General features: G+C 37.0%; 1 protein-coding gene across 4 annotated transcripts in view; it reads left to right on the top strand.

Annotated features, from left to right (window-relative positions):
- LOC123525242 (probable global transcription activator SNF2L2) overlaps window positions 1-15,798 on the top strand; it is a 79,316-nt gene that overhangs the window by 32,156 nt on the left and 31,362 nt on the right. For all 4 annotated transcript variants that reach the window (XM_045304122.2, XM_045304121.2, XM_045304123.2 and 1 more), the window contains 4 exons: window positions 4,476-4,613; window positions 11,909-12,026; window positions 14,427-14,590; window positions 15,247-15,424. In XM_045304122.2, coding sequence (XP_045160057.2) covers window positions 4,476-4,613; window positions 11,909-12,026; window positions 14,427-14,590; window positions 15,247-15,424 — 598 coding nt within the window. The remainder of the gene's footprint in view (window positions 1-4,475; window positions 4,614-11,908; window positions 12,027-14,426; window positions 14,591-15,246; window positions 15,425-15,798) is intronic.

Genomic DNA, 15,798 nt, shown 5'->3' with positions numbered 1-15,798 from the left:
AAACCTTGTGACCTCTCTAGAGGCCATACTTTTCAACAGATCTTCATGAAAATTAGAATGTTCACCTTGATGATATCTAGGTCAAGTTCGAAACTGGATAAGTGCAATCAAAAACTAGGTCATTAGGTCAGATAATAGTAAAACCTTGTGACCTCTCTAGAGGCCATATTTTTCATGGGATCTGTATGAAAGTTGGTCTGAATGTTCATCTTGATGATATCTAGGTCAAGTTCGAAACCGGGTCAACTGTGATCAAAAACTAGGTTAGTAGGTCTAAAAATAGAAAAACCTTTTGACCTCTTTAGAGGCCATATTTTTCATGAGATCATGAAAATTGGTGAGAATATCTAGGTCAGAATCAAAACTGGGTCATGTGCCTTCAAAAACATTGATGATATCTAGGTCAGAATCAAAACTGGGTCATGTGCCTTCAAAAACTAGGTCATTAGGTCAAATAATAGAAAAACCTTGTGACCTCTCTAGAGGCCGTATTTTTCAATGGATCTTCTTGAAGATTGGTCAGAATTGTTATCTTGATGATATCTAGGTCAAGTTTAAAACTGGGTCACATGAGCTCAAAAACTAGGTCACTATGTCAAATAATAGAAAAAACGATGTCATACTCAGTTCAAAACTGGGTCGTGTGGGGACAGGTGAGCGATTCAGAACCATCATGGTCCTCTTGTTTTTATTGTTACCGAGTCTTAGTTTAGGGAGGAAATGCTTTAAATAAGCAGAAATTCTAAGTTTTGAATAGCTATGATGAAAGAAAATAAAAAAAAAACAACAGGTATATTATCAAGAATTTTAAGTCGTAACTTACGTTTTCAATATTTGTCACCTGTTTTCATGACTGTGATTTTCGGACATATCTGTCTTTTCTAATGAGATTTTCTAGTGCAATCTTAATAAGTAGTCATTGAAAAGTCTGCATTTAAGAAAAATATGACAACTGTTGTTAAACCAGCTAATATTTTGAAGCATTTTTATGCCCCCGAAGGGAGGCATATAGTTTTTGAACTGTCTGTCTGTTGGTCTGTCGGTCTGTCCGCAATTTTCGTGTCCGGTCCATATCTTTGTCATCCATGGATGGATTTTCAAATAACTTGGCATGAATGTGTACCACAGTAAGACGTGTCGCGCGCAAGACCCAGGTCCGTAGCTCAAAGGTCAAGGTCACACTTAGACGTTAAAAGTCATTTTTCATGATAGTGCATTGATGGGCGTGTCCGGTCCATATCTTTGTCATCCATGGATGGATTTTCAAGTAACTACGCATAAATGTGTGGCACAGTAAGACGATGTGTCGTGCGCAAGACCCAGGTCTGTAGCTCAAAGGTCAAGGTCACACTTAGACGTTAAAGGTCATATTTCATGATAGTGCATTGATGGGCGTGTCCGGTCCATATCTTTGTCATTCATGCATGGATTTTAAAATGATTGGGCATGAATGTGTACCATAGTAAGACGACATGTCGCACACAAGACCCAGGTCCTTAGCTCAAAAGTCAAGGTCACACTTAGACGTTAAAGGTCATATTTCATGATAGTTCAATGATGGGCATGTCCGGTCCATATCTTTGTCATTCATGCATGGATTTTAAAATAACTACGCATGAATGTGTGGCACAGTAAGACGGCGTGTCGCGCGCAAGACCCAGGTCTGTAGGTCAAAGGTCCTAAACTCTAACATCGGCCATAACTGTTCATTCAAAGTGCCATCGGGGGCATGTGTCATCCTATGGAGACAGCTCTTGTTGATAATATAACCTGCAAAGCCATCAAACCCCACCCACCATTCTTGTGATAGTTTATTACTTACAACTGAATAAGCCCAATGATTTTTATAATGAAATAAATATTAATAAAACAAAAACTTTTGGTTAATATTATCGTATTACCAGCTGCGTATTACTATATAAGAAAATTTAGTCCATAATATCGACATGTTGGGACAGGACTCCTGTATTTTGGAAAAGGACCCTTCAAAATTTGGACCCATGGGTACTGGGACTCCTGGGTTTTCAGGTCTAGTGGAACCCTTGGATTAGCGGTGTAAGATATGGTGCCAAGAAAATTTTTATGATACTTCACAAAACTGAATAAAAAATCCAAATAAGGAAGGTACATGTATTAATAGGTTGAAAATGGGTATTGCTATTATGAATTGGATTTACATGGGATGGGAAAAGAAGTATTACAAAGAGGTGTTATAGTGAAGAATGTGTCAGTTTGGCACAAAGGGTGACTTTCTGTGTGTAAAACAAGACTAAATTTGTATAAAATCTTTTTAGCTCACCTGAGCAATGCTCAGGTGAGTTTTTCTGATCGCTCGATGTCCGGCGTCTGTCGTCCGTCGTCTGTCGTCTGTCGTCTGTCAACATTTAGCTTGTGTATGCGATAGAGGCTGTATTTTTCAACTAATCTTCATGAATATTGGTCAGAATGATAACCTTGATGAAATCTAGGCTGAGTTCGAAAATGGGTCATCTCGAGTCAAAAACTAGGTCACTAGGTCAAATCAAAGAAAAACCTTGTGTATGCGATAGAGGCTGTATTTTTCAACTAATCTTCATGAATATTGGTCAGAATGATAACCTTGATGAAATCTAGGCCGAGTTCGAAAATGGGTCATCTCGGGTCAAAAACTAGGTCACTAGGTCAAATCAAAGAAAAACCTTGTGTATGCGATAGAGGCTGTATTTTTCAATTGATCTTCATGAATATTGGTGAGAATGATTGCCTTGATGAAATCTAGGCCGAGTTCGAAAATGGGTCATCTCGGGTCAAAAACTAGGTCACTAGGTCAAATCAAAGAAAAACCTTGTGTATGCGATAGAGGCTGTATTTTTCAGTTATTCTTCATGAATATTGGTCAGAATGATAACCTTGATGAAATCTAGGCCGAGTTCGAAAATGGGTCATCTCGGGTCAAAAACTAGGTCACTAGGTCAAATCAAAGAAAAACCTTGTGTATGCGATAGAGGCTGTATTTTTCAATTGATCTTCATGAATATTGGTGAGAATGATTGCCTTGATGAAATCTAAGCCGAGTTCGAAAATGGGTCATCTTGGGTCAAAAACTAGGTCACTAGGTCAAATCAAAGAAAAACCTTGTGTATGCAATATAGGCGGTATTTTTCAATTGATCTTCATGAATTTTGGTCAGATTGATTACCTTGATGAAATCTAGGCTGAGTTTGAAAATGGATCATCTCGGGTCAAAAACTAGGTCACTAGGTCAAATTAAGGAAAAACCTTGTGTATGCGATAGAGGCTGTATTTTTCAACTGATCTTCATGAAATTTAGCCAGAATGATTACCTTGATAAAATCTAGGCCGAGTTCGAAAATGGGTCATCTGGGGTCAAAAACTAGGTCACTAGGTCAAATCGAAGAAAAACATTGTGTATGCAATAGAGGATGTAGTTTTCAGTTGATCTTCATGAAATTTGGTCAGAGTGATTGCCTTGATGAAATCTAGGTCCAGTTTGAATATGGGTTATCTGAGGTCAAAAACTAGGTCACTAGGTCAAATCAAAGAAAAATCTTGTGTATGTGATAGAGACTGTTTTTTTCAATTGATTTTTATGAAATTTGGTCAGGATGATTGCCTTAATGAAATCTAGGTCGAATTTGAATATGGGTCATCTGAGGTCAAAAACTAGGTCACTTGGTCAAATCAAAGATAAAACTTGTGTGTGTGATAGAGGCTGTATTTTTCAATTGATCTTCATGAATTTTGGTCAGAATGATTGCCTTGATAAAATCTAGGTCGAGTTTGAACATGGGTCATCTAGGGTCAAAAACTAGGTCATATCTAAGAAAATGCTTGTTTTATCGCAAGAGACCAATTTTTTGGTCCAATCTTAATGAAAATTGGTCAGAATATTTGTTTCCATGAAATCACTAGGTCAAACATGTTTTACACTGTTATGGTGTGTTTCTTAGGTGAGCGACCTAGGGCCATCTTGGCCCTCTTGTTTTATGTATACCAGTGTGTTTTTAATCATAGAAATGAGTTAATCCATTTATACTAAAGGTGATGTGATTAAATGAATAATATTGTTTCTACAAACAGACAGTCATAAAGATATTTTCCCTCTCAGTTTTTGATTCAAAAACCACATAAACAGTTGTGAAAATATTCCAAAGTTTTGACTATCCAGACTTTAGGTAATAAACTAATAATGAAACATCAGTAATTTCTATTAGTTTAAGTTTTTATCCGTATGTGATTTTGGCATTCTCCAGTTGTTATGGAAACCATTTCTGGTATTAGCTACATTTAAGGCTGAAGAAAATTCCAAACTAGCAGACAAGAATATGAGATTACACGGATATTGCTGAATGCAATTGATCCATTGCCTTAATAGATCAGATTCCCAGGACCGTAGATTTATAGCTAATGACTTGCAGGAGACACAGTGCAGGAAATGATAATTGAATGAAAACCAAAAATATATAATATTTCAGATATGAGGTTGCTCCTAAAGATGAGGAAGAATCGGGAGAGGAAGAAGAAGATGAAGAAGAAGAGGGTGTAACACTGTTCTATGATGAGGAGGAGAAGAAAGAAGCTGCTGAAAAGAAAGAAGGACCAGAAACTGCTGGGTATATTTATTATATATAAAGCTCTTGTCATTATAGCTACTAATTGTTATTTTTCCATAATTATGCTACATGCAAGACTTTTATTTTTTGACATTACTTGACTAGAGACTATTCAGTGGTATGCATACTGTAAAAAAATAGCTTTGTATCAAGTCAGTGTTTTTTTGTTTTTTTCAGGCTAATTTGGGGCTGAAATTGGGCCCCAATGACAAAGAGTATGTTTTTTTCCCCAATTTCAAAATTGAAATTCCTGAAGTTAAAAAGAAATTTTTTTTTTTAGCTCACCTGTCACATAGTGACAGGGTGAGCTTTTGTGATCGCCCTTCGTCCGTCGTCCGTCCGTCTGTCGTCCGTCAACACTTTCTTGTCTGCACAATAGTGGTCCCTGAAAGGGCCAAAATTAGCTATTTTGACCTTGTCTGCACAATAGCAGCTTTGTTTATGATTTGATTTTTACCAAACTTGCACACAACTTGTACCGTCATAAGATCTTGGTTGCTTTCTTGAACTGGCTAGATCCCATTATGGGTTCCAGAGTTATGGCCCCTGAAAGGGCCAAAATTAGCTATTTTGACCTTGTCTGCACAATAGCAGCTTTATTTATGATTTGATTTTTACCAAACTTGCACACAACTTGTATCACCATATGATCTTGGTTCCTTTCTTGAATTGGCCAGATTCCATAATGGGTTCCAGAGTTATGGCCCCTGAAAGGGCCAAAATTAGCTATTTTGACCTTGTCTGCACAATAGCAGCTTTGTTTATGATATGATTTTTACCAAACTTGCACACAACTTGTATCACCATAAGATCTTGGTTCCTTTCTTAAACTGGCTAGATCCCTTTATGGGTTCCTGTGTTATGGCCCCTGAAAGGGCCAAACTTAGCTATTTTGTCCTTGTCTGCACAATAGCAGCTTCATTTATGATTTGATTTTAACCAAACTTGCACAAAACTTGTGTCACCATAAGATCTTGATTCCTTTCTTGAACTGACCAGATCCCATTATGCGTTTCAAAGTTATGGCCCCTGATAGGGCCGGAATTAGCTATTTTGACCTTGTCTGCACAATAGCAGCTTCACTTATGATTTGAATTTAATCAAACTTGCACAAAACTTGTGTCACCATAAGATCTTGGTTCTTTTTTGAACTGGCCAGGTTCCATAATGGGTTCCAGAGTTATGGCCCCTGAAAGGGCCAGAATTTGCTATTTTGACCTTGTCTGCACAATAGCAGCTTCATTTATGATTTGATTTTAACCAAACTTGCACACAACTTGTATCACCATAAGATCTCGATTCCTTTTTATACGCCCGCAGAGATGTATTATGTTATCGCCTCGGTGTCCGTCTGTCTGTGTGTTGGTTAGCAATTTCCCTTCCGCTCTGTAACTCTTGAACCCCTTGATGGATTTCAGAGAAACCTGACACAAATGTTCACCTCATTGAAACGACGTGCAGAGCGCATGTTTCGGATGGCTCACTTCAATGTCAAGGTCACACTTGGAAGTCAAAGGTCATATGACGGTTTTTTGTGAATATTGCTCTGCATTTGCGTTGCATTGCAGTGCTCTTGTTAGCTCACCTGTCACAAAGTGACATGGTGAGCTTTTGTGATCGCGCGGTGTCCGTTGTCTGACCGTGCATGCGTGCGTCAGTAAACTTTTGCTTGTGATCACTCTAGAGGTCACATTTTTCATGGGATCTTTATGAAAGTTGGTCAGAATGTTCATCTTGATGATATTTAGGTCAAGTTCGAAACTGGGTCACGTGCCATCAAAAACTAGGTCAGTAGGTCTAAAAATAGAAAAACCTTGTGACCTCTCTAGAGGCCATATATTTCATGAGATCTTCATGAAAATTGTTCAGAATGTTCACCTTGATGATATCTAGGTCAAGTTCGAAACTGGGTCACGTGCGGTCAAAAACTAGGTCAGTAGGTCTAAAAATAAAAAACCTTGTGACCTCTCTAGAGGCCATATTTTTCATGGGATCTGTATGAAAATTGGTCTGAATGTTCATCTAGATGATATCTAGGTCAAGTTCGAAACAGGGTCATGTGCGGTCAAAAACTAGGTCAGTAGGTCTAAAAATAGAAAAACCTTATGACCTCTCTAGAGGCCATACTTGTGAATGGATCTCCATAAAAATTGGTCAGAATGTTCACCTTGATGATATCTAGGTCAAGTTTGAAACTAGGTCACGTGCCTTAAAAAACTAGGTCAGTAGGTCAAATAATAAAAAAATCTTGTGACCTCTCTAGAGGCCATACTTTTCATGGGATCTGTATGAAATTTGGTCTGAATGTTCATCTTGATGATATCTAGGTCAAGTTTGAAACTGGGTCAACTGCATTCAAAAACCAGGTCAGTAGGTCTAAAATTATTAAAATCTTTTGACCTCTCTAGAGGCCATATTTTTCAATGGATCTTCATGAAAATTGATCTGAATGTTCACCTTGATGATATCTAGGTCAGTTTCGAAACTGGGTCACATGTGGTCAAAAACTAGGCCAGTAGGTATAAAAATAGAAAAACCTTGTGACCTCTCTAGAGGCCATATTTTTCACGAGATCTACATGAAAATTAGTGAGAATGTTCACCTTGATGATTTCTAGATAAAGTTCAAAACAGGGTCATGTGCCTTCGAAAACTAGGTCAATAGGTCATATAATAGAAAAACCTTGTGACCACTCTAGAGACCATATTTGTCAATGGATCTTCATGAAAATTGGTCAGAATTTTTATCTTGATAATATCTAGGTCAAGTTCAAAACTGGGTCACATGAGCTCAAAAACTAGGTCACTATGTCAAATAATAGAAAAAACGATGTCATACTCAGTTCAAAACTGGGTCGTGTGGGGACAGGTGAGCGATTCAGGACCATAATGGTCGTCTTGTTTTTATTTGGCAGATCCTTCTTTTGTTCGCTTACAATAATTTTTATTTTTAATTACTTCTCTTTTATGTTACTATAAATAGCTTATTTAGTAACTTTTTTATTAGCTCACCTGTCACAAAGTGACAAGGTGAGCTTTTGTGATCGCGCGGTGTGCGTCGTCCGTGCGTGCGTGCGTGCGTGCGTCCGTAAACTTTTGCTTGTGACCACTCTAGAGGTCACATTTTTCATGGGATCTTTATGAAAGTTGGTCAGAATGTTCATCTTGATGATATCTAGGTCAAGTTCGAAACTGGGTCATGTGCCTTGAAAAACTAGGTCAGTAGGTCTAAAAATAGGAAAACCTTGTGACCTCTCTAGAGGCCATATATTTCACAAGATCTTCATGAAAATTGGTCAGAATGTTCACCTTGATGATATCTAGGTCAAGTTCGAAACTGGGTCAGTAGGTCAAATAATAGAAAAACCTTGTGACCTCACTAAAGGCCACATTTTTCTGGGATCTGTATGAAAGTTGGTCTGAATGTTCATCTTGATGATATCTAGGTCAAGTTCGAAACTGGGTCACGTGCATTCAAAAACTAGGTCAGTAGGTCTAAAAATAGAAAAACCTTGTGACCTCTCTAGAGGCCATATATTTCATGAGATCTTCATGAAAATTGGTCAGAATGTTCACCTTGATGATATCTAGGTCAAGTTCGAAAGTGGGTCACGTGCCTCAAAAACTAGGTCAGTAGGTCAAATAATAGAAAAACCTTGTGACCTCTCTAGAGGCCATATTTTTCATTGGATCTATATGAAAGTTGGTCTGAATGTTCATCCTAATGATATCTAGGTCAATTTCCAAAGTGGGTCACATGCCTTTAAAAACTAGGTCAGTAGGTCAAATAATAGAAAAACCTTGTGACCTCTCTAAAGGCCATATTTTTCATGGGATCTGTATGAAAGTTGGTCTGAATGTTCATCTGAAACTGAAACTGAAAACTGCTTTATTTGATTAAACGCCTAATTTTACACATAGTATATTCACCGGCGTTGTACATTAAATTATACCAGATTTATATAGCGCCAATGGCGCTTTACATAGTTCAAATGCAGCCACACAGGGCGCATAATTCATCCTCTACTAGTACAGACACAGAGCGATCTGACCAGAGGGACAGAGTGAGACAAAGCCCCCACGACAGAGAGATCAGAAATCAGATACAGGCTTATCCGGCTAACTTAGCCTAGCTCGTTTCGAATAGACAGCCTGGTTCTTTAACGTGCCCAGTGTATAGCACTGATACATGCAAGGAATACCTGGGTTCCTGACCAGTACACCTCTAGTTGGGTGGGAAACACTGAAAAGCGTTTCTGAAAATTCCCGAGTAGCTGCCGGGGATCGAACCCCAACCTCAGGATTGGAAGGCCAGTGTGCAAACCACTGAGCTATCCGTCCACCCATCTTGATGATATCTAGGTCAAGTTCGAAACAGGGTCATGTGCGGTCAAAAACTAGGTCAGTTGGTCTAACAATAGAAAAACCTTGTGACCTCTCTAGAGGCCATACTTGTGAATGGATCTCCATAAAAATTGGTCAGAATGTTCACCTTGACGATATCTAGGTCAAGTTTGAAACTGGGTCACGTGCCTTAAAAAACTAGGTCAGTAGGTCAAATAATGAAAAAGCCTTGTGACCTCTGTAGAGGCCATACTTTTCATGGGATCTGTATGAAAGTTGGTCTGAATGTTCATCTTGATGATATCTAGGTCAAGTTCGAAACTGGGTCAATTGCGGTCAAAAACTAGGTCAGTAGGTCTAAAATTATTAAAATCTTTTGACCTCTCTAGAGGTCATATTTTTCAATGGATCTTCATGAAAATTGATCTGATTGTTCACCTTGATGATATCTAGGTCAGTTTCGAAACTGGGTCACGTGCGGTCAAAAACTAGGCCAGTAGGTATAAAAATAGAAAAACTTTGTGACCTCTCTAGAGGCCATATTTTTCATGAGATCTTCATGAAAATTAGTGAGAATGTTCACCTTGATGATATCTAGGTAAAATTCAAAACAGGATCACGTACCTTCGAAAACTAGGTCAATAGGTCAAATAATAGAAAAACCTTGTGACCTCTCTAATTGGTCAGAATTTTTATTTTGATAATATCTAGGTCTAAACTGGGTCACATGAGCTCAAAAACTAGGTCACTATGTCAAATAATAGAAAAAACGACGTCATACTCAAAACTGGGTCATGTGGGAAGAGGTGAGCGATTCAGGACCATCATGGTCCTCTTGTTATTGGCAGTAGGGAATACTTTTCTGTGGTACAACATGGATGGTACCTCTAATTTTTAGGTGTATTTTGACATATCTGTACCTTGTAAGAATTTCTCTTTTTATACCCCCACCAAACATGTTTGAGAGGGGTATATAGGAGTCAGTTTTGTTGCGTCCCGTCGTGTCCCGAAATCTATTATCTCAGTTATTACCAAATGAATTTGATTCAAACTTAAAATACATGTTCCACCTTATCGCCCACATCATGTGACACAAGGTGCATAACTCTTGACACCAAGTTTTTATGAATTATGTCCCCTTTTACTTAGAATTTAAGGTTAATTTTGTTGTATTTTCACTATATCTCAGTTATTACTAAATGGATTTGATTCAAACTTAAAATAGATGTTCCACCTCATCACCCACATCATGTGACATAAGGTGCATAACTCTGACACCATTTTTTTTATGAATTATGCCCCTTTTTACTTAGAATTTAAGGTTGATTTTGATGTATTTTCACTTTATCTCAGTTACTACTGAATGGATTTGATTCAAACTTAAAAATAGATGTTCCACCTCATCACCCACATCATGTGCCCACATCATGTGACACAAGGTGCATAACTTGACACCAAGTTTTCATGAATTATGTCCCCTTTTACTTAGAATTTAGGTTAATTTTGTTGTATTTTCACTATATCTCAGTTATTACTAAATGGATTTGATTCAAACTTAAAATAGTTGTTCACCCCATCACCCAGATGATGTGACATAAGGTGCTTAACTCTGACATAAATTTTTTATGAATTATGTCCCCTTTTACTTTAAATTTAGGGTTGATTTTGATGCATTTTCACTATATCTCAATTATTACAAAATGGATTTGATTCAAACTTAAAATGGATGTTCCACCTCATCACCCACATCATATGACACAAGGTGCATAACTCTGACACCAATTTTTCATGAATTATGCCCCTTTTTACTTAGAATTTAAGGTTAATTTTGATGTATTTTCACTATATCTCAATTACTACTGAATGGATTTGATTCAGACTTAAAATAGATGTTCCACCTCATCACCCACATCATGTGACACAAGGTGCATAACTCTGACACTATTTTTCTTGAATTGTGTCCCCTTTTACCTAGAATTTAAGGTTAATTTTGATGTACTTTCACTATATCTCATTCTGATTGGCTTAGAGCCAAAGGGAAGTAACCTTTTTTTAACCTTTGTACTGAGTTTCTTCACCTTAAATTCCAGGAATTAGTCTATTTTTAGAAATCCTATTTTTAGATTTTCAATATTTTATGTATTTTTCTAACTTTTTTATTATAAGTCCTATGTAAAAAGTAAAAACATTTTTCCGTGGTAACATGGGTCGGTAAGACACTTTTTTGTATTCACTTTTAGTGTATCTCTAATATTAGAGATTTAATATATTTACTAGTATTACTATACTAGTATTATACTAGTATTACTTATATGTGGAAGCCCAGGATGAAGTACTTCAAAGTATTTTTAAGATTCCTTATGGTTGCCTTTCTTCTGTGACAAGACCGTATGGTGGGGGTGTGAGTCACTCCTGTGACAGTTCTAGTTGTTTTTGGTTAAAGCAATGGTACTCAGGTGAGCGATATAGGGCCATCATGGCTCTCTTGTATGTTACTATAAATAGCTTATTTAGTAACTTTTTTATTTTTGGCCGTAGGGAAAAACTGAGACCACTTTTCTGTGGTACAACATGGATGGTACCTCCAAATTTTAGGTGTAACCTCCAATTTTTAGGTGTATTTTGACATATCTGGAAAATTTCAACTATATTTTCTCATATTTCTTTTGATTAATCTTGATTATGATTTTTTGACCTTCTTGTCCTGAAGTGCAATGATCACAGGTGAGCGAAATAGGACCATTATGGCCCGCTTGTTAATAATTTCTATGATATATTCTGACCAGTCTTTCTTGGCGCTGATTATCTAGTGTTCTGAAAAGAAAAGGGACATAATTATACAAAATTTGAATAGCCTCAGGAGTTATCTCCTACAAAACAAAGGGTCTGAACACAGACTAGGCAGTAACCATTAATGATGATAATGATTTACAAAGTGTTTGTTTTTTTCAGAGTGCATGATGATGAATACATGAGCAAGCAGAATTACTATGGACAGGCTCACGAGATCAGAGAAATTGTTACTGAACAAGCCGCAATTATGATCAATGGCCAAATGAAAGAATACCAGGTATTTTTTATTCAAGAAATATTACTGACATTTTAACTAAGGAAGTCTCAAAGTTAATGTAATTAAATGCTCTCAGCATAGGATACATGGACAGCAAGTTTTAAGCTCACCTGAGCATGAAGTGCTCAAGGTGAGCTTTTGTGATCGCCTGGTGTCCATCGTCCGTTGTCCATCCGTCCGTTCGTCGTCAACAATTTGACTGTTAACACTCTAGAGGTCACAATTTTGACCTAATCTTAATGAAACTTGGTCAGAATGTTACCCTCAATAAATTCTTGGACGAGTTCGATATTGGGTCATCTGGGGTCAAAAACTAGGTCACCAGGTCAAATCAAAGGAAAAGCTTGTTAACACTCTAGAGGTCACAATTTTGGCCCAATCTTAATGAAACTTGGTCAGAATGTTACCCTCAATAAAATCTTGGACGAGTTCGATATTGGGTCATCTGGGGTCAAAAACTAGGTCACCAGGTCAAATCAAAGGAAAAGCTTGTTAACACTCTAGAGGTCACAATTCTGGCCCAATCTTAATGAAACTTGGTCAGAATGTTACCCTCAATAAAATCTTGGACGAGTTCGATATTGGGTCATCTGGGGTCAAAAACTAGGTCACCAGGTCAAATCAAAGGAAAAGCTTGTTAACACTCTAGAGGTCACAATTTTGGCCCAATCTTTATAAAACTTGGTCAGAATGTTACCCTCAATAAAATCTTGGAGAGTTTGATATTGGGTCATCTGGGGTCAAAAACTAGGTCACCAGGTCAGATCAAAGGAAAAGCTTGTTAACACTCTAGAGGTCACAATTTTGGCCCAATCTTAATGAAACTTGGTCAGAATGTTACCCTCAATAAAATCTTGGCCAAGTTCAATATTGGATCGTCTGGGGTCAAAAACTAGGTCACCAGGTCAAATAAAAGGAAAAGCTTGTTAACACTGTAGAGGTCACATTTATGACTATATCTTCATGAAATTTGGTCAGAATGTTAATCTTGATGGTGTCAAGGTCCAATGTAAATCTGGGTCATGTAGGGTCAAAAACTAGGTCACTAGGTCAAATCAAAGGAAAAGCTAGTTAACACGCTAGAGGCCACATTTATGACCATATCTTAATGAAACTTGGTCAGAATGTTAATCTTGATGATCCATAGGTCAAATTCAAATCTGGATCAGGTGGGGTCTAAAACTAGGTCACCAGGTTAAATCAAAGGAAAAGCTTGTTAACACTCTAGAGGTCACAATTTAGGCCCAATCTTAATGAAACTTGGTCAGAATGTTACCCTCAATAAAATCTTGGACGAGTTCGATATTGGGTCATCTGGGGTCAAAAACTAGGTCACCAGGTCAAATCAAAGGAAAAGCTTGTTAACGCTGTAGAGGTCACATTTATGACTATATCTTCATGAAACTTGGTCAGAATGTTAATCTTGATGATCTCAAGGTCCAGTTTGAATCTGGGTCATGTAGGGTCAAAAACTAGGTCACTAGGTCAAATCAAAGGAAAAGCTAGTTAACACTCTAGAGGCCACATTTATGACCGTATCTAAATGAAACTTGGTCAGAATGTTAATCTTGATGATCCATAGGACAAGTTCAAATCTGGGTCTGGTGGGATCAAGAACTAGGTCACCAGGTTAAATCAAAGGAAAAGCTTGTTAACACTCTAGAGGTCACAATTTAGGCCCAATCTTAATGAAACTTGGTCAGAATGTTACCCTCAATAAAATCTTGGATGAGTTTGATATTGGGTCATCTGGGGTCAAAAACAGGTCACCAGGTCAAATCAAAGGAAAAGCTTGTTAATACTGTAGAGGCCACATTTATGACCATATCTTAATGAAACTTGGTCAGAATGTTAATCTTTAGGTTTATATCTGGGTCAGGTGGGGGTCAAAAACTAGGTCACTAGGTCAAATCAAAGGAAAAGCTTGTTAGCACTCTAGAGGCCACATTTATGACTGTATCTTCATGAAACTTTATCAGAATGTTAATCTTGATGATCTTTATGTCAGATTTGAATCTGGGTCATGTAGGGTCAAAAACTAGGTCACCGGGTCAAATCGAAGGAAAAGCTAGTTAACACTTTAGAGGCTACATTTATGACCATATCTTAATGAAACTTGATCAGAATGTTGATCTTGATGATCTTTAGTTCAGTAGGTCAGGTGAGCGATACAGGGCCTTCATGGCCCTCTTGTTTCATAAATTGTTTAACATTTTAAAGTGTTACTTAATGGAACATGTAGTCATATTTTATTTGATTTTTAAGAAATTCAGAGTAAAATTGTGGGCAATGGCATATGAAAATCTGAAATGCTTTATGTTCCTGCAAAATGCATCTAGTTGAAAACTTGCTTTTCCTGGAAGCTATTGAAAAATGAAGAATTTTTTGTATGTTTTGCAGATCAAAGGTTTGGAATGGATGGTGTCGCTGTACAACAACAATCTGAATGGCATTCTAGCTGATGAAATGGGTCTGGGAAAAACTATCCAGACAATTGGTTTGATAACATACCTAATGGATAATAAGAGAGTTAATGGACCATTTCTCATCATTGTACCACTCTCGTATGTCCTTTATCTTTCATCTTAATCTTATCTTAAGCATACTTTGCATATATGTCAGTTAGACAGAACGTTTCTTTAAAAGCCATGCAACTAGTCCATAATAATGTAGTCCTTTACTGTGGCACATGTAGTTAGGAATATTTGGCTTATATCTAGTTGGACATAAATATTATTGGACATACTGTTGATTAAATATATGTCTTTCAAATTCACAAATTGCATTGTTCATGTTCACTGATATAAGAGAAAATAAAAACACTGTGAATATAAAGGCATTATAGTAACTAAGCAGTGTTGAGTAGCTTATCAGTACTCTTTCTCTTTGTAGAAGATATAAATTCAGTAAAATAGTTGATACCAGGTATTCTATAGTAAACCATCAGCTAGCTGAGGCATTCAGATTTTCCCTGAGTTTTACCCATACTGGAATGAACTTACTAAATCTTTGATTAATGATCCATAATGGATTTAGAAATGTTATCTATGCTGTTTTTGTCACTATAGGTTTTCTTAAAACTGATCAAAACATTTAGCAGCCAGTTATGGTTAATGGTATCTTTGTTGTAATATTTTGTTGTTGATGATAAAAAGATCTGGTGTTACCAGTGATATATTGAATCAATATTTGTAACACCTGAGTTATGATATACTTACAGAACACTGTCTAACTGGATGCTGGAGTTTGAGAAGTGGGCACCATCTGTACTGAAGGTCCAGTATAAAGGCTCTCCTATTGCCAGGAAACAACTTGGAGCACAACTGAAGGGAGGAAAATTTAATGTGCTACTTACAACATATGAATATGTAATCAAGGACAAAGCTGTTTTGTCAAAGGTATATAGGCAGCATTACAGCTTATTTTAGAGAGTGACAGTATTGAATTTCATATTAAAGCTTCTGTTCTGATTGCTATCACATTGTTGCAGTATAAATAATCTGTAAAATTCCTTTTAAGGGAAGATAGAAGTATATGTCTTCATTTACTCGATTTATATATTTCAGCCTAAAGGCCATCCTCTTTAGTCGAGAATATAAAAAGTTTTTTATGAAGTCAAAAACAGATTTATTTGACATTCTTGTATATTGATGAAGTCTTTTACACTAAATAATTCAATCAGTTTAGTAGTTCAGTAAAACCTCTAGAGAGGATATTTCATACTTTCATCATAAGCACAATAATCATTTTTAGCTCACCTGTCACAAAGTGA

Source organism: Mercenaria mercenaria, chromosome 3 (assembly GCF_021730395.1).
Source record: "Mercenaria mercenaria strain notata chromosome 3, MADL_Memer_1, whole genome shotgun sequence".
Classification (NCBI taxonomy): Eukaryota; Metazoa; Mollusca; class Bivalvia; order Venerida; family Veneridae; genus Mercenaria; species Mercenaria mercenaria.
The sequence above is the reverse complement of the archived record's forward strand: the minus strand, read 5'-3'. Positions and strand labels throughout refer to the sequence as shown.